Source organism: Aythya ferina (genome assembly GCF_964211825.1).
Source record: "Aythya ferina genome assembly, chromosome: 5".
Taxonomy (NCBI): Eukaryota; Metazoa; Chordata; class Aves; order Anseriformes; family Anatidae; genus Aythya; species Aythya ferina.
In genome coordinates this window covers 44,897,280-44,918,718 of record NC_140301.1, presented here as the reverse complement: position 1 = coordinate 44,918,718, position 21,439 = coordinate 44,897,280, and the positions used below count along the sequence as shown (strand labels likewise).

The following is a 21,439-nucleotide window of genomic DNA, read 5'->3' as shown; positions in this document are numbered from 1 at the left end:
GATGCAAGAAACGTTGGGAAGGGACTGAGCTGTGAACAGAGTTGACCAAAAGAGAGCTGAATGGGAAATTTCTGTGTCCATTTCTCTCTCTCTCTCTTTTTTTTATTGCACATTGTTCCTCCAGTCTACCTTTTGGTTTGTACCACAGTGTTAATCCAGCTTATATTTCTTTTAAATTTCTTTATCACAACTATCACATTTATAAAAAATGTAAATAGGGAAAACAGTTAAAACTTTGCTTACAAAATCAGCATAAGTATTTGGCAAACTTTACCAAGATGCAGTGTTTTAAACTTGTGGAGAATTTAGGATGTGAAAAAACTCTACTATTTCAATAATGGCATCAGTTGCTCCCCCTCTTCCTTCTCTTCCCTTGAAAGAAAATGTGACCAGCTTTCTCTGCTTTAGGTTTTTAGGTGACTGTTAAATGAAGCTCTAAAACCGAGCTTATGGGGGTGAGGTGTTTTGAAAGACACTCATAGGTGAGAGACCCAGCAGGCGGAATACAGAAACCTCCCCAAACCTACTGTAGCAAAGTATTTTATTAGCCTAGAACTGGAATGGAACTAAAAAGCAGATTCTTCTGTCCTGACCACAGAGAACTGCAATGTGGCTGTCCACACCTAAGCTGATTGTCTGCACAACCTTAAAAATCAATGCAGAGAAGGAGGCGCTTTTCGGATGTTCTCTGTCTGGTCTGCTGCTTGCATCAGATGAGCTGCATTGTGCCAGCCAAGTGACGTTCATCTCCAGGAACAGTTAAAGGAGCCTGCAGTGACTAGCTCAGATGTAGTCACCCCCACTGCAGGTAGCTCCTGCTTGGTCATCTGAAACCCACCTCGACTGCCTGCTGTTCGACGGCTGTTCCAAACACTGCAGCTCACTGCCTGCAGTATATTGATATTTGCGCTTAAGCAAAAGGAGCTCTCTGACCTAAGTGGAGTTTCTCCTCTTGGCTGTTGACACTGAGACAAAATGCATCCTGTGATGAAAGGAAAGCATGTACAATGCAGTTCAAAGTATCAAAATGGTTTGCTGAGCTGGCAGGAAATTTAATTTAGCACATGGGACTTAATGCTGTGAAGATTAAATGTTCTTATTCATATGAGAATGAAAGCCTTGTGATTGCCTTATCAAATGAAACATGTGTAGGGTTTCCAGTCACCAGGCCATAAAAGCTGATATACTTCTGCTCATTACAAAGGTCTTTCTAGTCCTTCTTCTTCTTGCTCCTCTGAAAGTGTTTTTAGCTAAGACAGGATGACCAACTGGCATAACCTCATCTAGCTTGCAGGTTACTGTATCACCGATAACAATTTAACCCAAGACTCAAGAGTTTCAAGTGGGTTGGATACAGACAAGGGAATAAGAGACCAGGGCAGGCTAGGAAACTCCCTCTCTCTTGCTTTGTAATTTATTTTTCCATAAAATTTTCCAGGATTTCATCAAACATTTCTGGTATTTCCAAATCTGAGCTAACTTTTGGAGAGACATCTGTATTTTGATTCTTGGTGAGTTTTGTTCTGTCCAACAAAAAGCATCAATGTCAGGTTCTAACCACATAGATGCACTTCAAATTCCTATATCTTTACACCCCAGAGTACTGAGCTGCAGATTGTTGGATGCTGGATAAAACCTGCTGCAGAGACACCTGGAAAGTATCAATACATGATTAGCATGTTGCTCTTCTCTTCTCTCTTCTTTTATTTCCTAGGCTTCTGCTATTGGCCATTGTCATTGACAGGTTGGAAGGCTACCAGGAGATTTGATATGATTCTTTAGGTTTCTCTTCAGCATAACACAAGTACGTACCATGATAGCAGAGCTGTCACTCTGTCTCGTTGGGTTCCAGTGCAGCCAGTCCGACCAAACTTCTAGCTGGCTTGATGCTTAAAATGCAAGGATCAGCTGGTGGCCAGTTTACTTAAACAAGGCCCTCACTAGCAATGCTTGTGAATCTGAAGAGCAGCACAGATGCCTGCTGGGCAAAACCAGAGCTCCCACCCACTGAGGTCCCACTGGGGTCCTGTGACAACTGGTGTAGGTGTCTGTGTGCAGCTGCTCAAAACTCCTTTCCTGCCGCTACCAGATTGGGCTTATGTAGTCAGGGGCTGAATAACACTACTTCGGTAAAAAACGTACAGAGGAAAACAATGCAGAATATTCTTAAGAATTAATTCTTAATCAATCCATTAATTCTTACTATTAATATATTATTAATAGTAAGAGAATAATGATAATATTAATAAGAGTATTAAGAATAGCCATGGAATTTCCAGTTTTCCTAAGAGTTCCAACCTTTTTCTGAGTGCTGCATAAAGGCAGCCTGGCATCATTTTTCTGGCTGGAAGCTAGAGCAGTTTCTGTACCCCAAATATAGAGAGCTGAGTACTCTGTATTATAGTTTTAGAAGATCAATAGGTCCCTTTGTTTAGAGATCTTGATGTTAAAAGAAAAAACCTCTTGTTTATGTGCTGCCTTGGCCTATTAGCCTTGTTTGTTACTAATAAAAGTTCTTTCAAAGCACTCTGACAGATCAGTCTTGAATAACTTTCCATAACCAGCAAAGCATTAGATAGGAAAAAATAGACAAGCAAAAAAGCCTCCTAAGGTCTGCCTTTCTACAGGCAATGTATCTTTGGGTATGAATTTCAGAGTGGGTAGAGAACACAATTCTGCTTGGCATGGAAATATATACTAAGTGGAAATTAAAAAAAAATAATCAGGAAATATCCTTAGCTTATCAGTTCTATGGGTGTATTAGCAACTTAGATGAGAATAGTTTTCATGATGAAAAGTTAACTGTGCATGCTTCTGAACTGTTATTGCAAAATAAGAGGAAGGGGGAAGTTTAATAACTAATGTTTTGGGTTGGGCTTTTTGTGATTTTTTACATATCTTTTAGCAGCTGTGGGCAGCAGAGCATGGAACGGACATGTTTCTGTTCTCAGATGGAAAAAAATAACCTTCAGAAATTTTCATTGGACAACATTCAGAAACTAAAAGCATTCAAATTTTTCTCTAGGCAAAGGAGAACATTTTATGAAGAGGCAAATCGCAGGAAACACCTAAACAGATGAAAATTTGAAATATTTTTTTTCTGTTTTTTTTTTTTTTTTTTTTTTTTTTTTAAACATAGTCTTCATCTGCACACCCAACCTATCGGTGCAGTTAGAAAGCACTACAGATACAACATTTATATAATGAGAAAAATCAGTTAATAAAATGATATTTAGAGGAAGATCAACATTTCCCAAATGTGAATGTCTAAAGTTATGTTCAGAAGTCTTTAGGTTTAGCCTCCTACAGAAGACTATCTTAATTTTTAATAAGCTCTGGACATATGCAAATCCCATTGGAGTTGGGAGTAGATGCTAATTTGAAAGTCAAATAACTTTCTAGAAACTTACATAGGGATTTCTAAGGTATCCATTCTCTTCACAGAAAGTATAAAATCAATGCTGTCTGAGCTGATGATACATTTAGGTCTTCTAAAAATTATTCTTTTTGGACCCAGATCTTCATTTTTCAGGTTCAATGTCTGTTTTGCTGAAGAGTCCACCTTGCTGCTCTCTCTCTATCAGAGCAGATGTGGACCAGTGAAAAATTTTTGGCAAAAGTCTTGCCTAGGCCATGCCAGGGAGGCTGATTCTTGCTTTTTTGGGGAAGTACTTCAACATAGAACTGAAGTACAACACATGGCTTGTGTGTTACACTACAAGCCATGCATCCATACTGCCTTCAAGGGACTGCTCAAATGCTTCAAGTTAAATACCTGTGAGTACTCTATTGGATCAGAGGCCAGCAGATGGGGCAAACAGGGAGTCACCTGCCAACTGGAGGTTTTGTCCTACACAGTGGGACCCTCTGCCTTACCTTTGTTTCCTTCTACACCATCTCGTGTCATACCACCTCTTCAATTTGCAGATCCCCTGCTGAAAACATCAGATCTCTTTAGTGACTGAATTAGATGTTTGCTTGCTCTGTAGGCAGCCATGGAGGATTGCGTAATAGGACAGTGCTGATGTTTCCACAGTGCTCTGGGGAAGCTCTGCTTTGCATTATTTCGGTGCCATGTAATGGTCTTAATTTTTTAAAGGTTACTTTTGGACACTGGATTTCTTGCTTATGCTTGCTGATTTCAGCGGGCTGAGGCTGATGCCGGCTCTCTGCCTTGCCTGACCTCCTGTGAAGAGGAAGCAAGATGATCCTTTATTTTTTCACAACCAGTCTCCAGAGGAGGAAAAGCCCAGTTCCCGATTCAATTTGCAGTGCTCTGCTATGCAATTCCCTCGTGATACCCTCTTCCCTCCTCTTTTTTGCTGTAAATTGCAAGGGCTTCACCAACTGAGCTGCAAGCCTCCCTTGGCATCTACCTGTATCTGTAGCAGACAGGCAATATTTTCATGTAGCTCCCTCCAGACCTTTGAGTTTGCCTATGGAAACTTTGAATGAGCTGAAGTACTGTGGTGGATCGGTACAGTTGTAAAAATTGCCCAAAGCAAGGAAGTCAGATGTGCAAGAGACTAACAGCAGCACCACAGTGTCAACACTAGTGAGTCATCTCCCTGTTGGCACTAAGCACAAGGGTGACACTGCCCAGCAGTGACCCAGAAGACTAGGCCGCTGCTTTTCTTGCAAATAAGTAGTGTCTTTTCCACCCTCCGTACGACAAAGGTCTTTATTTCTTCAAGCTAATGAGACCACTCTCTATACACTGAGTTCAGCTACATTTAAGCAACTTAGGTATATTGTATCACAGCAGAGCTCCTTGGCATTTATGCAAAGAGAAAAAATTCAAATGAATAAACTCATGTTTTATGACTCAGCAGACAGAGTCTCAGTTTCTGGCTTTCACACAATCTTTCTCTGCAACCTTGGGCAAACTACTTAATTGCTTTCTGTGCCATCTGTAAAAACCTTCCCTTCCCTGTGCCTCCTATTTTATCCATAACCACTTTAATGCAAATATTATCCTACATATTTGCATGGTACCTACCAACTAGGAAACTTAGCTCCTGGTAATCCCTAGGCATCATTAGAATTAAGAATAAACTAGTAATATCTGAGTAACATCAATTTATTTCAACCTACACTCCTTTAACATGTCTTCTGGATGTCTTCCAAATATTGCCAAACTAGAAATGAAAGCACTAATAAGAATGTATCTCCTGTCATGTAGTCTGGCTAGAGGTTCCACAAATAGGGAGCTTTCAGTACTAAAGACTGAGCACAGATGCCATGCCAGCAGGGAACAAGGCTGCAAACGGAGAGTTGGAACCATGAGCTGCCTGGCAGTTACTGTGAAAAGTGACCTTTTTATTCACTGTAACATTCCTTGTCTCATTTTCTTCCTGCCAGAGTGGCGTGTGTACAGGTGGGCAGAACCTAGGAAACACAATTCCTTGCCTTGCTATGTCATGCTTACCGTTATTGGGGAGCATTTTTTTTCCTCTTGGACTTGTACCTCAGGTTCTGTCTGCCTCCTGTAAGAGATTCCCAGGTACAGATCAAGGAAGGGGAAGGTGAAATACTTTCTGAAGAGTTGCCTTTAGAGGTCAGCAAAAGTTATAATACATGCAATACATAAGGTACCTTATACGTAAATAAAAACCCGTTCTTCTGAAGCTTGGGCAAATCTGACACAGTCCATATCAGAACATTTTGAAAATAAACAAATGCTGAACAAGAAGAGAAAAGAGAACAGGCAAATATATCTACCAACCTTCCTTCTCAATCAGTTTCAGGTGGGCCCAATTTTGCCTTGAAACTACGTTCAAGCAACAGGGTGGGACTAGTCTCTTTCAGCAGTATGCAAGGGCTTTATAAGCACTAGTATAAGAGCAGCTCTCTTTTTGCTCTGTTTTCACAAGCCTGTAATGCCTATGCCTGTATCAAGACTCAGGAGATTCTTCAGCACTGTGCCGTTTCTGGTGGTGTGAGGTAGCTCTTAGAATCTCTCTATAGAGGTCTGGTAAAGTAGGTGGGGTAATTTTGTTTATGAGTTGGCCCAGAGATTTGCAAATGAGAAGAGAGGATGGCACAGTCTTTCCAGAGTCCTGTTCCAGTTGGAGGGAGACTTCTGTGGCCTGTTATGAAGTGCTGGAGGTTTACATTTAGCTTTTCCTGTCGGAAGAAATAGATCTGGCAAACAGCCAGCTAGCAAGCTATTTCTGGGAAACTACTTTCTTAATAATTAAAAGCACCTGGGCAGACTTTCCTTGTCCAAACAGCACTGTCTAGCCAGGCCTTGGGGTCAGATTCAAATGTGGAATGGCTTTAGCAGTGGCAGAAGTTTAGGAGTTCATGGTACTCCTTTGCCTTGTGCAGCTTGGATGTCCATTTGTGCACCTGAGGTAAAGTTGACAAAGGACCGAATGAAAGTCTGTGATCTCTAAAGTGTCAAAAGCTCCTTAAAAGCTAAGTGCTCACTCTGGTTGTGCCAGATGTTCAGAAACAACGAAATGAACTTAAAAAGTATGTCTCCCCCTGTCCCCAACAATGTCTTTTGGATGGTGACCCTTTAGGGATCACGTTTCTAGACTTATTCCTGCGATCAGGAGGGACCCAGTCACACTTCTTTTTAAAGAAGAACTGGGAGTCTTTCCTGCCTGTGATGCAGGTGTAGGTACTTCTGGAAGATGAAAAAGCCATTCTCATGATGAGGCTGGCAGTCAAACTGTTAAAGGTGGTGCTGATCTTGAACTCATTTGAAATGAAATGAATTCAGAGGAATTGAGATGACTGGAATTATTTATAGTTGAATATAGTTGTGAGATCAGACTTTGTATTTAGGCGGCTCCTACTTCCTTAGTAGCTTTATTAGTCAATAGGTGTCTTTTTGAAAGCATGATGTTTCTACCCAATGTCATCTAGGGAGGGAATGGGGGACTGGCAGGGCATCCTGAGAAAACATTTCTCAGTTGGCTAACAGCTGTCTTCCAGCTTATTCTGCCAGAACCTAGATGAGGCAGTAAAGCTTTCACTGCTAAATGTGGCAGTTCCTGTTGTTCGTGGGATACCAGGAAGGAATATGGCCCACATTTGTGGATAATGTGCATTATAGATGCAGTAGGCCAAGTACAGCAGTCCTTTGTGTCCAGGGGAGAGAAATTAGAGAATGTACTTGGCAACTACCCTCTGGAAGGGAATAGCACCACCATTAAATGGTAAATAGGTTCATTATCTCTTCTGTCCTATAGCTATTACTTATGTCTATGTATGCCTTAACCTCTACCTCAGCCAGTTTTTGTATACAGTATCCCAAACTTCAATAAAACACACAAGAAAGGCAGTAATTACCACACAAAATTAAAGGGATTAAGATAGGATGCTAGATAATCTACTTGGAGAAAAATGTAGCTGAGCTATCTTAACTAAATGAACTTGTTCAGAAAATCTAAGCTTGTAAAGAACACGTAGATGACAATAAGGATTAATTATCATGTCTCAGGCCAAAACCTGAGGACTTCTTCAGAAGGAAATCAGCAAATAGTTTTGTTAATTAACCAGACATAAATACTGAGTTAAAAAATATTTATGATTTTAACTTTACTCTTTACTGTTCTGTTACCTTTAGATAAAAGAATTGCTAACTCTTGGAGATGCATGTTTCCTTGAGTCAGAAGTGCCTAATGGACTAGGTAAGATCGATGTTGAGACCAACTGTTAGGGGAAAAAAAAATAAAATTAGATTGTATTTATTTGTCTCACCAAATCACATTTTAATAGTAGAAGCAAACTCAACTTGTGGTACAGAAAGAATATACTTTGCAGAAGAGAAACATAATCAGCTTTATCCCCTAGTTTAAAGACACTGGTTAAAGGAAATTAATTGTGCAAAGGGTCCATTACCATTCCCTCTGACAATCACTAAAAAGCACAAGCACATTCTCTATTATCTGCTGCTTTTCTGAGCTGCAGGGATTAGAATCTCTCCAAAGGACACCACTTTGAACCTGCAAGGCACCCGCTTGCCTGAGGTTCAGATAAGGTTGGTCAAACTGCCATGATAGGTGGGCACGGGAAGTCTTCTCATGGAAATGATGCTTCCCCTTTATCAGGTGTTAAGTGTCCCTCTTGGGGTGTGTTACAGCAAAGAAGCCAGTGACTGAGAGCAGAGAACCCAGGCCTAGCCAAAAGCATCTGCCTCAGCATACCTGGTTTGTCAAAAATAACAGCACAGTCTGACAGGAAGCCCATGCGGTGTATTTATGGCCACATCTGCAGTGCTTTCAGCTGTGGATAGCTCTGCCTCCACTTTGCAGCTTGTGGTGTGGCAGCAGCAATGCTTCTTGAACAAGAAAACTAATTTTTTTTTTTTGTAGTGTTTCCCTGCTTTTGACTTGCAGCTTTAATATTGAAGGTCTGTGCTGTATGATTTATGTTCCTTGTCAGCCACTTCAAATATTTCATTTCCTTGCTTTGGTATCACCTGGAGGTATGAGTCTTGTGGAGAAATAAGTAATTTTCTGCCATGCCCCTGCTATCTGTTTTGCTTTCACCCCATTCTCTTCCTGTTTCCTTTCTCCCTGGCCACTGTGAAGTTATTCCTTGCCAAAAAGGGGTGTTTTTACAGTGACACAGAGTATCTGTACTGCTGTAAAGCCCTGCCGAAGACAAGACACTTGTTTATACTCAAAAGGAGTTATGTGCTTAATCTGGGCTGTCTTCAACTAGCAACAGAGATGACAGTTACAGCTCCTTACCCAGTCACTCACAGGGGGGAAAAAAAATAATCAAAAAAACTTGCATCTTTTCTGGCACAAATACAGTCTGTAGTGCTATTGCCCTTCTGCACTGTCTTACTTTGGAGTTTGCTAGCAGATCTGCAGCAATTAGCAAGGAGGACAAGTATGAAAATATCAGATGATCACATGTTTTCATATCCTGTAAAGTTCCTACAACAGTGTATATCTATGCAGATGCACTTTGGGAAGTTCAGGATCTTTAGGAAAATGAAATTTTTCAGTTTCAAGAGAGCAGACTATTCACCCAACCTTTTTAAGTTGTCAAATAGCTATAAAATAAACTTGGACTATTGTGGGTGAGTACTTGTTGAAGCAAGCAGAATCTAATCTATCAATTTCTAAGTGCCTTCCATGGAATTTATTTGTAATTGTTGATGTGGCTTCCTTGCCCTCTGGGCACTTGTTTTCTTGCAGAACAGAAGCACCATTCAGAACGGCCTATTGTTTAACTAAGGAATCGCAGGTGGAAACATCACAGACTGAAACTATTAATCCAAAAAGCAATGTACTAGTCTGTCATTTTTGTTCATACGTAAGTGCATCTTATTAAAATATGGGGGAATAGCAATAGCAGTACTTCATTGTTTGTTTTGTTGTTCATTATTTCAGCTAGAGTTTAATGAATGTGAGAGCTTCTTTCCAGGAGCAAAAGGCAGGCACATAGCATTGACTGCTGAAGTGGTAGATAGCAGTTTTTCCTTAAGAAAGTAGATACTAAAACAAAAAATCTAGAATCAGAATCTGGGATCTTTGAAAGGGATATAAGCCAACTTGGCATTCAATTCTCAGTGAGAGTTGAAAGGTCAGTATAAGAATTTGGCCAGCTAAGCCTCAGCATGTCTTGCAGGATGTTTAGGGCTGTGGTGCCACAGTAAATAGCAGGTTATTGCCAAAACATCATTTCCAGTCAGACAGGACAAGTAAATGAACAAAGATCAGAGTGCATCACCAGGCATTAGAATTGCAAGTGCAGGGATGCAAATTCAGAGCCAGGGAGTGTAGCCATGCTAGCTGGGATGTGAACTGATAATTTTTTGATGTCAGCTTTTGTTTTCTTCCCAGGCAGATGTCTTCCTAGCCTTCTTGCCATTGCTTTTCAAGCTCGGTTGGTAGGTTTTATTGCCAAAGTTCTTGAAACCATCCCAATTCAATCACACTGGTTTGAGCCCAGTAAATAGCACCTGGTAGCCACCAAAAAGAGGCTCAGGATGGTCTCAGTCTCTCCTTGTGCTGAATACCAAGACTGCAGGGACTCAGACTTAACTTCCTTGCTTTTTGCCTTTCTGACACTTGTATACCTGTGTAAAAGGCAAGAGATATTCATCTTAAAGCTGGCATTTGTGCGGGTTATATGTAAAACAGGACAGTTGTGGTCCAGACAGTATTTTTATTGCTCAACTTACTGTTTTACCTGCTTTATTATAGTATTATCAAACATAGATTGCTATGGAAAAAAATCATGCTTCAATACTGTATATGAAATGAGTACAAGAGGATGTGTCCACATCACTTTCAGGGGCTATCTCTGCAGTGGAGCAAGAGTTGGTTGATTCTGAAAACTGTAGTCACCTAGGACATCCACCAACAGTTCTCCCCCAATCTAGCTGATATGCATCACCCTTGAAAAACATCTGCAATCTTGCATAATTACTCCCCATTATTTTTATTTCTTGGGGGGATGAGCAGGACATTATAAAAGCCTGGTTAGCCTAACCCTAACCCCTAATGCTAACCCTCTGCCACTCAGTTAATGTTGAAAATAGGGGAAAAGGAGGCTTGATCATTTTGTCAAGAAAATCAATATTTGCTTTTTAATTTCTTTAACTTGTTCCTTCTTTAATATACTGATACTTGCCACTTTGGGATCTGAGCAGTCATCTATGGCTGGAGATTACGGTCCTTACATCTGGGAATCTTGGTTCTGTTAGTTACCAGTCATTTTGGCAAGTGATGTCACAGAGCCATGGTGTTGCAGACAAGTTTAAGGCAGATTTTTTTAGAGATGGCAGGATAATTGTAGGACATCATGGCAGATGGTACTTCTGGACACCATAGACTATTCAGCCACTGCCTTTTTTTTTTTTTTACTGTTCTATGACAGAGGTCCCCAGTCATATCCACACCTGCTAGTTCACATCAGCCAGGTGACTTCACTTGTTCAGTAGAGCAGACTCAGCAATTGTGAAGCTTTGTAGCACAGCTTTAGAAATTATTCTGATGTCATTCCGTTTATATTGTGTGGTGTCAATTTTTTTGGAAACAGTTTTTCTCAGAGAATTAGAACAATTGAAAGCGATTCCGCTCAAGTTCTACATGCTAAAAAACATCTATGTGTTTTATTTTAGTAAGCAGGGAGATGAGAAAAAAAAAGCTTGTAAAGTGGGGGAGAAGGGCAAACCTTTCTACCAGCTGCACAAGCTCCCAGATTCTCCCAGTATGTTCCAGACTCGTGTCAGTTCCTGGTGCTTTTTGCTCTATATGCTACCTCAGACCTGTCCCTTATTTATGGGTTGCTGAGATATGGATGTGCCCTTTGGTAATCCCTACAGAGATTGTCTGTCGTGAACATTGCTCTCCTGTCTGAGTAAAGCTCTGTATGTTTACTGTGCTAGTAGTCCTTTGCAACCCATGACATTATTCCTGTGTGAAGTCTAGTGACTACATGGGATGGCATTCATGAGGCATGTTATAGGGCCAGGACTTCTTCCCTACACCCATTGAAGCTAAGCCTATTTGTTGCTGCATAGAAGACATCCTGCTTACAAGACTGATGCCAGTTTGAACTTGAGTCACTTACAAAAATGTTCTGTTGTCTTGGGAGTAGCTCAGGTGCTGCAGATGCTTTGGAGTGTGTTATTCTGTGGGTTTTCAATGCATATTTTCCCCTCAATTATTATGTAAAAGATATCCTCCCTGCCCACCTTCCCTCCCACTCAGGAAACTGGCCGCTGAATAAGTGTAATAGATTGACTGAAGGTGTTTCCTGCCTCCGAAAGTCATTTTCAGTTATTGCACTTTAAAGTCTTGTTGAAAGTCAGGTCTAAAAAAGAAGACAAAAGCTTGTATTCAGTTTGTTCTCTTTTCTAGCCTCCACCACGGCAACAAAAAGCAACTAAAACTGTCTTTCTCCTCTCTCTCAGTCCAAAGAAAACCACCCCAAACCTGGCCTAACCAGGACACAGAAGTTAACTTTCCTCTTTCAAAAAGTGACATTGCCTTTCAATGTCCTATTTGGTCAAATTTCACCATCCAACTTAAAGATGGTCATGCCAGCAGCTCAGTACACCTTTTATTCCTTGTGAGGAACATAAGAAAAAGCAGAAATGTGCTGCTTAGGAGTTACAATACTACATAGCAGTCCTCAGCTAATAGTTCTGGCAGCTACAGACTGTGGAGAACTTATGTGAGCAGAAACCAGGTTATATCCACATCCAACTTCGGAGACATTCCAGCATCTATTATAACAGTAGAACTATCCCAGGTGCAGTACTAAATAGAAGGTGTTCTACTTTTTTTTTTTTTTTTTTTTTTAACCAAAGCTGCTGCTGAGCGTAGCATTTGCTGCAAATTCTTCATTTTCTGCATGCAGCTAAACACCCCAGGAAGATCCACAGCACTCATGAAGACGTTCACCTCCATAACCTTTTAATGAGTGTAGCATTATCCTTTCCACGCACTGCTCTGCTTTCGAGGACAACTTCTAATTTCATGTCCAGCATTTGTCTTGTCTCTGAGGCCAGACAGAGAGACTGAATTGTGTGCTGTGATCTTCCATTTGATTTGAGAACATCTGAACCAAATTAAGTACAGATTTTTGTTCTGTTTTGTTACTACTTGTGTGTGGACATGTGTGCATATATATAAAAACCTTCTCCTGTGAAGACCTTCAGTCAATCTTTTAGTCAATCTTTTCTTTCAAGGTTATTTTAAAAGCAGTAGAACTGGATTTGTTCCCAGGACAACACTGTACATTATGGTGATGTATGTTTTAGTTTATTCTCCCCTTATTTCTCTGTTGCAATATAAAAGGGACTGGAGTCCTGCTTTCCTAGTTGTTCCCAAGAGATGCATCTGAGTTCAGTGGTACATGGAATCCTGAAGGACCCTTTTGGGGTCTGAGGAAGTGGTGTAAATGAGTCAGAGCGATGTCAAGCAGAAGGAGCACTTTGGGCTTACATTGCTTCAGGGCACTGAGCAATGATGGACAGGACAGAAGGCCGTTTGTCATTCAGCATGAGTCACATAGGTCCTGTCTTACCTGAATCTGTGAACTTGCAATGGCAAGCAAGAACACACACCACTTTTTGGATCCCAGTCTGAAATTGTATCACTGAGTGCTTCCTCTTATTAATGACAATAGTAACGTACACTTTCCTCACCCATTGTCCTGTCTCGCCTATTTAAATGGCAAGCTGATGCTAACGCTTATTTTTTGCTGAGTGCTTATTTTTTGCTGAGTATAACAACACTTTTGTACAGCAAGGCCCTGTTTTGGACTTTGCTGCTGTAAGCAACTAAGGAATGAATGCTCTGCAGGGGAGGCCACAGATAAACCTATCCAGCCCAGTGTCCTGTCTCCAGCAGCATTAGGAGATTGTGCTTAAGAAGAGCAAAGAAAACTGACCGCCATCTCAGATCCATGACTAGCATCCAGTCTTTGATTTGGGATGCTGCAGACTCACCTCTGCCTTCTTCCTGTTTATGGACATGTCCTTAGATTTGTCACCCTTCTTTATGGAACTGCTTATGCCATTTGCCTTTAAAACCTGCTGTGGCTACAGATTGCTATGTTTGCTGCCTGTTATGTTTAAAAACAAACAAACAAACAAAAAAACATATTGCATCTGTTCTAAGCCAATGTCTTACTAGTTTTGGTGTGTGGTTTTTGTTCTAGGTGGGATTTAATGAAGAAAAGCTCTTCATCCTATTTTTGGGTAGCTTTCTCCGCTCCATTGAAAAATGTTACCTTCTTAAGTCTTTGTAAGACAGCTGTGCCATCATCTATGTCATTTTAACTGCCTTTCCCTACAAAGTCCATTATGTCCTTCTTGTGATGCTGAGACTAGAACTGCATATCAGTCAGGATGTGGGTGCACCTGGATTTTATGTACTGGCAAAATGATGTTCTCTGCATTGTTCTCAACACCCTTCCTGATGATGCTCAACAATGTGAAGCCTCTTTTGGCTGACACTGCATTGAGCTGATGAATGAAACTGTGAATAACTAATGAGACTATGCTATTGTGATCGAGGCTGGCTGTGGTATGCAGTTAAATATAGCCATACTGATTTTTTTAGAAACTATTTAATTGCCAGTCTCAGTGCAAGACTGATATTATCGGCCAGGATGACTGCTCTGAATTGGACTGCTTTGGATTACTGTATATTTTTGCAGTCTCCCCTTTCTCTCTGCCTGGAACATCAATAGTACACCTTACTGTACAAACTAGATCGCTCATAAGTAGTATGCCTGCACATTCTTCCCGGATTTGTGAGCAAGAGCCCAAGGCCACTTTTAAACTTAGGTCTCTTGTTCAAAAACTTGATTATGAGGATGTGGAAACACTTCTCTCTTATGCTTTCTTTTGAAGAGGTTTTATGACTCAGATGCACAAATTAACTTTCAGATGAAAGTATGGTGGAAGCTTTAGCCCAGGAGCAACACCTACCCTGTTTTATAATCCTGTCACGCATATAGCTTTAACATAAGCCTGTAGAATAAACACAATTTACCTATAGAAACAATTAGGCAACCACAGCTGTCATTCAGGGAATTTCCAGCAGATTAGTAACAAGCTGTGAAGAGCCTGTGGCCTGAAATGCAACCTTGAGCCTCTAATTCCTGGATATCATTTGTGTTGAGATGGTTATTGCTGCTGAACAATTAACAATTAACACCTGGAAAACTCTTTAAAAAATCTGGGCTTTTATTTATTATTATTTTTTTCTGTTTTCAGCATGCTACGTCCCACATTCTGGCATGAATCACAGCTTGTTGTCATCCAGCTCTTTCCTGTGGTCTGCATGGCTAGCATTCAATGACAGCATGCTATAGAGAAGAATCATTGATCCAAGGAAACTATGAGGTACACTTATTGTTCTTTCTCCACTGACCTCTCAAAATAAAATCAGAATAGCCTATTTTGTAATATTCACCCAAGAATTTTAAACAATCTAGGAGAGATGAATGTTTCATCAGTGTACATACAAAAAGAAGTTTGCTAACATTTTTTTTAATGAATCGAGTGGAAACTGCAACTCAGTTTTATGTTACAAAGTGTTACATTCTTGTATTTATTGACACTTCCTACTGTGGCCATCTTTGGTATATCTGAGCTTATTCAAATGTCAGTGAATCCTGATAGGTCACATCAGTGCAGCTGGTGTTGTGTCACTGATTGCATACTTCTAGCACACAACAAATGTCTCTGGAAATGAGTTAGTCTTTTGAGGGCTGGTAACAGACACTGGGTATTGTACCCTAAAACAGTAACGAGCGTCCTATGCTTTATGCCAGTTTAACCTCATTTAAGAAGCTGCTGATGACAATGCTGCTAGTGATTGTTACAATCAAAGATCTGCATTAAGGCAGTTCTATCCTACAGGCCTAGAAATACTGTTTTGCTACGTGTAAATTTCACAGGATTCATACAGTTTCTTGCTGCTGTGGATGTTCCAGAGATGTGACTACCTCCCAGAACTACACAGGCCTCTTTTTTCAGGTAATTGACATACAAGTAGTTGTGAGGATTCAGCCACAAGTATTATATGAAAGTAATTATCATAGATTCTGCATAGCCTGTACATGGAGAGCCCCTTCAGCTATGATGGATCCAGACAGACATGCTTTTGTGAAAGAGTTTTAACTTCCCGTAGTGACGATACAGCTGGCTGGTTGCTTTCTGGAGCAAGGGATCAAATGCCTGAAGAAATGCAGTACTTTCTACTTCTAAGATGGGTTCTATGGGCTACTGAGGAAAGAAAGATGAGTGAATTTGAGAGTCTGGGAATAATGTGAGTTTGGGAACGGCAACTCCAGCTTCAAGATCCTTGTAAATTTGAACAGGTCAGAATCCCGTTTCTTGCTCTCTCAATGCCACTGCTGCTTGAATCAGTGGAGAGATTCCCACTGAATTTTAAGGCTGGCTGGATTAGCTGTTAGACTGTTGTACTGGAAAGGCATGCAATCAAAAACACCACGATGCTCTCGCTGTGAGCTGGAACTGAGGATGGCCAAGTACAACTGCTCAAGTGCAGTTGTGCAGCATAACCCTGATGTGTGCCATGAAGATGGTTGGTTGTGTTTAGATGCAAGTGAAACCCTGCCTGGGCAGGAGCTGCGGTTTGGCATCTTAGAGCCACCAGGGCTCTCTGCAGGCACAGGGAGCTACAACAAGGAGCTTGAGTCAGAGGTGTAATTTCCAAATTGTAGGGTTTGATCTGCAGAAGTTATCCCAGTGTTAACTTCACTGCAGCCAGTGAGACTTCTGGCAGTCATGTGGCTTACCAGGAAGAGCCTTCAACTGGAAAATAATTCTCAGGTGCCTTGCACAGAATGGAAAGTCTAGAAAAGATGATTTTGTTACGGGATTTTGTACAGTGCTTATTTTCTTACTTGAATGTGCCCTAATGATTAAGTAGTTTCATGAAGTAATTATCTATTTCCTCCAAGCCTTACTGATAGGAAGGGATGAGCAGCCTCGTTATCTAGCTCTGATTCTCAGCCCCTCACACACGTAGCCATGCACATGCCCTTATTCTCGGGAGTCTCCCCATGAACTCCCGGGCAACAGCCGCTTCCCTAACGCTGAGCGTGTGTTTTGAGGGGCAGACGGGCCAATTGCGAACATGTGAGCTCCCAGCCTTTGGGAAAACCAAGGCAGCCCGTGCTCCCGTAATTAAAGACTCGGTGTGTAAGCTCACCTCGCTCGGCCCTTTCCCTTCTCCCGGCCGAGGGGACGCCTTGAGGGGCAGCAGGGGATGTTATAGGGCCAGGACGTCCAGCGGAGGAGACGAAGAGAGGGACGGGGCCACCGGGGGGGGGGAGGGCGAGGGGTGACAGGGAGCCGGGGGGAGGCGGGGAAGCGCCAGCCGCGCCGCAGCACGGCCATGTAAGGGGCGGGGGGAGCCGTGCCGAGCCGTGCCGTGCCGTGCCGAGCCCCGCTCAGGGCTCCCCTCGGGCTCCTCCCGTGCGCAGCGCTAGGGGGAGCGGCGGCCGGGAGGGCGGCGCCGGGGCGGGCGGCGCGGGGCCATGGCTCCGGGGGAGGCGGCGTCGGGCTGAGCGGCCGGCAGCGCGCCGGGAGCGCTCTCCGCCACCATGAGGCGGCTGCCGCGGCTCCTGCCTTGCCTCCTCCTCCTCTTGCTGCTGCTGCTGCTCCTGCTGCCTGCCGAGGTGAGGCGAGACGAGACGCGGGGCGGGGGTCTCCCGCCCAGGGCGCAGCCCGCCCGCCGCACCTGCCCCGCGGGGAGGCCCAGGGCAGGTGTGCGGCTGGGGCCTCCCGGCCGGCCTTTGTCCCCAACCGGGGCTCGGTCCCCTGCCGGGGTCCTGGGGGCTGCCCCCTTCTGGGGAGCTCAGCTCGGGGGGGGGGGGGGGTGGGTGCCGGCTGACACCGGAGGCAAGAGCCCGCGGGACGGCCGGGCGTGAGGGTGCCCCCGGGTGCTTGCCTCGCTGAAAGCTACCTGGGGGATGGTTCCAGTCCCCCCTGCTGTGCAGGGTAGCCTGCCCTCGTTGTGTCACTGCTGGTTAATTAGTAATGCGTTATTTGCACTTCTCCCACGCCAGCGATGCGTGTCGCCCGCTGGGTCCCAGGCTTCAGGAGAGGTGTGGGTACTGGGCAGTAAAACCCTGCTGTGCTGTGGACAGAGCGGACCTGGTGGTGTACGGCCGTGGGTCAACCGGAGGCCTCTATTGGCACGGTTGTGTTTCAAGCTTACCTCTATACCTGAGCATGATGCAGGATGTTCTTCCAAGAACACCTTTGGGTGATGTAAATTGTAATCCCTTGCCAGGTCATCCACCCATCGCTGGCTGGCATAGACTTTCACCCCATGCTTGTCTTGGCTGATGGTTCTCTGACGTTTCCATAGGTATGCTACGTGACTGCTGCGAGCTGTCATGTCTGGGGGCTTGCTGAACTTTTGCTTCCAGAAATACTTGCTTGGCTGCTCTGCTTTGACCGTTTCTCCTACAGAAGCGTGAGCATGTGTTGGTATGGACCAAGGTGCTCAGTAACCTGTGCTGACAGTTCCCCTGGCTTGTTTTTCAGGCCCACCCTGAGTGTCACAGAGCAGAATTACACCACCTATTGTTTAATTGTTTTTTCCTTATCTTACATTGGTACCAGTTTGTGATTACAGACAACAGTTATTGTAAATCTTTGCTTCATCCTCTTTGTATGTTTTACGGATTCAGTTTTGGGTACCTGTGTTTCTGTAGTTCCATCTCCTTTTGCTGTTGTACGAAGGCTGGGAGTCATGGTCTGACAATGCTGAAGACTGCAATTTTTGACAGTCTCGGTTGTGACATGACCCTTACCAGTGAGCCAGGACTCTGGGTCCACCAGCATTCTTGACTGGTGCTGTTCAGTACCTTGTGGGGTTTTGAATATTGGGAGCGCCTGCTTGATCTCTTGAGAGAGGTGGGGGAATGGGAACCGAGTCCCTGTAAAAATCATTCACTTGTTTGAAATAGCTAAGTTTCAGTATGGCTGCTTGTGGTGGTAAGGGGGGTAACGTGTGAAAAGTGTGTGTTGGATTTGTGTAACTCATTAATGCCAATAATAAAGATGTGAAGTAAAGCTTTACTTGGAGGGAATGATTGCTCTATGCATAATTAGTCTCGCTGCCTGTTCCAAGTACCATTGATGTGGTTTTGTTCTCTAAAAATAAGGATGGCATCTAGTAGGGAACAGTTTGGCTCTGTGTGGTGAATTCTTGGCACAGGTTAAGGCAGATGTCAGTGCTGGCCACTGTTGTTCATGGTGTGGCATGTGTGTGGGTACAGGGACGTGGCCTGGGGCTACCTGGTGAGTTATCCTGAAGGATGAAGGAGGCAGCAGCTGGTGGGACCATCAGGCATGTGCCATGAGCTGGCTTCGTGTAGTGCTGGTAAGAAACTATGGCCCCTTGTCTGCAGTCTCCCTGCTAGCCTGCAAGAGGGAGGACAACGAGTTGGATGGAAGCAGCTTGGCAGGATCCGGCCTCCACGTTGCCTCTGAGACGACGGCTGTGGGGTCGGTGAGGGCACAGAGCTCCTAACACAGGCAGCATTGTCGGCCCCAACACACGCGAGGGCCGGGAAGCATCCCGAGCTGTGGAACGGCTGTGTCACGGCAGCTCCTCGGTGGTGTGACAGGCATATGATCTTTCTATGGTGTCTTTTACTCAAGGATAAGCATCTTCCCTATTTTTTTTTCCTTAACGAATTACAAAATAGTGGGCAAGGTTGGCTTTCTTTTGTTTTAAAAACAAGACAAAGGAACCTTGTTTTGTGTTTTTATGGGAGCTGGTGGTTTGAGAATGATCCTGGTAGTGATACAACAGCATAACATCCACTACTCAAAAATAATAGACTTCTAAGCTCCTGTGTTTGTGTGGTTGTTTTGGTGCTTAGAATTACAAATGCCTTTTATGTGGACCTAACAGCCTGTTCTTACAGCTTATTCCCTGCACAGAACTCCTACTGATGCTGCGTGAGTCGATTACATAGGATTATGACTTAATTGCTGATGTGAATTTTGAACTGAGGAGTTTAAATGAAGCACCATCATATTTAAAATGTGGGCTTGCCATGTGTGTATGTTGCACGTCGGTTAATTTCTGCTACATACTGGTCATTGCTAATCATCCTTGTTGATTCTTGTGTGGTACTTATTTTAGTTCATAAAATTATTCTACTCATCACATGAAAGAAAAAGATGTTCAAAGTAAGTACCATTTACAAAAAGATTTAGTAAATATTTTGGTGTAAATCTATGCATGGCTCCTTTAGAGCTTTAAAATATAATAAAGCTTGAGAAATGTGAGGCTACCTAGCTGCTACTGTAAAGCCACCCCTGGGTGAAGCCTTTAGCAACCACCATTAGATAGATACCCTTGTTTGGCCTCACTGGTCCAGAGACCTGGGCATGCCTGGAGTTACGCCGCGGAGAGCCGGAAGGGAAGCTGTGGCTGTGGACTGTGTTTCCTTGTGTCAGAGGAGCTTGGAGATATACTTCTCATCTGCCAGGACGCATTATTTTCTGTGGTGACTGATGGTTGATGCTCTAGCACAAATGCTTTCATTCTTTTACTAAACCACAATTTAGGCTTATTTCAAGAGCTTCTGTATGCTCAAAACGAGAACAGATGCTGCGAACACCTTCCACAATGCTTGATAAATGCTTTGTTTTCAGCGCGGCACAGATGTGCACAGCGACTGTGTCTTGCAGCACACTCAGTTGGTTTCCAGTACTTGGATTTTAGTCCACAGCCAGCAATACACAACCAAATATCTTCTTCTGCGTGTTTGAGATCAGAATTTAGGCCTACAGTGGAAATGTTGTCTGTGCAAACAGCCACGCTATTATTAGTACTTCCTCAATTATGTGAGCTACATGCAAGTCTTTGTTGAGGATTTTCATGGCATGTCATTTTTTTGGATTGGAGTTGCAAAGTATGAGAGAGAGAGAAATTGTTACTGTTTTAAAATTTTGGGTTGTTTATTATGTGGGGCTGTTTTTTACTAATCCATATAATTTTAATTTGTGCACTTCCGTCTTCCTACTACAATTACAGGAGATCATGGAGTGAGCATTTCAGCAATGTCAGAGGGTGGTTGGGAACTGGAAATTTGACGTTCGTAGGTATGAAACCATCTCAAGTCATCTGTTTGCTTGGGTTTTTTTTTCTTGCTTAAAAGAAGATTTCTGATATGAGCAAAGCTATTGAACCAGTCAGTCTCTGCACAGCTGGGTGCTAACCTGATGTGACTGCTTTTTGTTAGACTTCAAAATTTGAATGTAGGTAATACTTTGAGCATCATCAAAGGTCAGTGGGAGCGTAGGAGGAGCTAGTTGAATTTTCTTTAGCAGAGAGGGTCTACTGCTATGTAGGAAGGGGAGAGTGACAGAGAACCTGCCTTAAATGGAGCCATCAGTAGGAAATCAGCTTTCAGCAGGAGATGACTGTGTGGAGGAGGACATTAATTGTGGGGGGAGGTTGCCAACTAAGTGTAGGTGAGCATGTGCTAGAGTGTGAGACGTTAGAAAGCAACTGCTGGGGGGAAAGAGTGATCAGGCATGTGCAGGAAGAGAAGAACAAAACAGATGCAGTGCTCTGGAAAGCAGCACCAAGGCTTTTCTCTAAGCGCTTTCCAGCTGTTCCCAAATGTATCTGCACATAAACAGGCCCCCTGGGGGGCTATTAATCCAAAATTCCAGGAAAAAATCCAAGATTAAGTGGGAAAGGTATTTCTGTAATCCAGCAAGGAATGGACACATACATGTGGTCCAACCAGAGCTGGATTGATGAACTCGTGGCTTTTACTTATCTTCTGAGCCGTTGATGGGCATTTGGTGGAAAGGGCAGGGCAAGACAAGAGAACAGTCATATCTTGCCGTAGAGTCTGCCTGATGTTGATGGTGTTTGGAACCTCACTGAATGTGTGTAGGGTTGTTTTCCCATCGCCACCAGGACATTTGAAGAACCCC

At 43.1% G+C, this 21,439-nt stretch overlaps 1 protein-coding gene and 2 long non-coding RNA genes across 9 annotated transcripts in view; 2 read left to right on the top strand and 1 right to left on the bottom strand.

Moving 5' to 3' along the window:
* Positions 1–3,889: 3,889 nt before the first annotated feature.
* On the bottom strand, positions 3,890–5,628 carry LOC311437026. Its single transcript, XR_014693198.1, has 3 exons — positions 5,596–5,628; positions 5,429–5,486; positions 3,890–4,186 (listed from the first exon to the last, which is right to left on the bottom strand). It is a non-coding gene; the product is annotated as an uncharacterized lncRNA (long non-coding RNA).
* Positions 5,629–5,810: 182 nt separating this feature from the next.
* Positions 5,811–16,585, top strand: LOC311437025. Its single transcript, XR_014693197.1, has 5 exons — positions 5,811–5,943; positions 7,580–7,643; positions 14,708–14,836; positions 15,356–15,472; positions 16,183–16,585. It is a non-coding gene; the product is annotated as an uncharacterized lncRNA (long non-coding RNA).
* A 419-nt stretch (positions 16,586–17,004) lies between these two features.
* The window catches only part of PTPRJ (protein tyrosine phosphatase receptor type J), a 73,132-nt gene continuing 68,697 nt past the window's right edge, over positions 17,005–21,439 (top strand). For all 7 annotated transcript variants that reach the window (XM_084519727.1, XM_084519723.1, XM_084519722.1 and 4 more), the window contains exon 1: positions 17,005–17,142. In XM_084519727.1, coding sequence (XP_084375853.1) covers positions 17,068–17,142 — 75 coding nt within the window. In that variant the 5' untranslated portion in view covers positions 17,005–17,067. The remainder of the gene's footprint in view (positions 17,143–21,439) is intronic.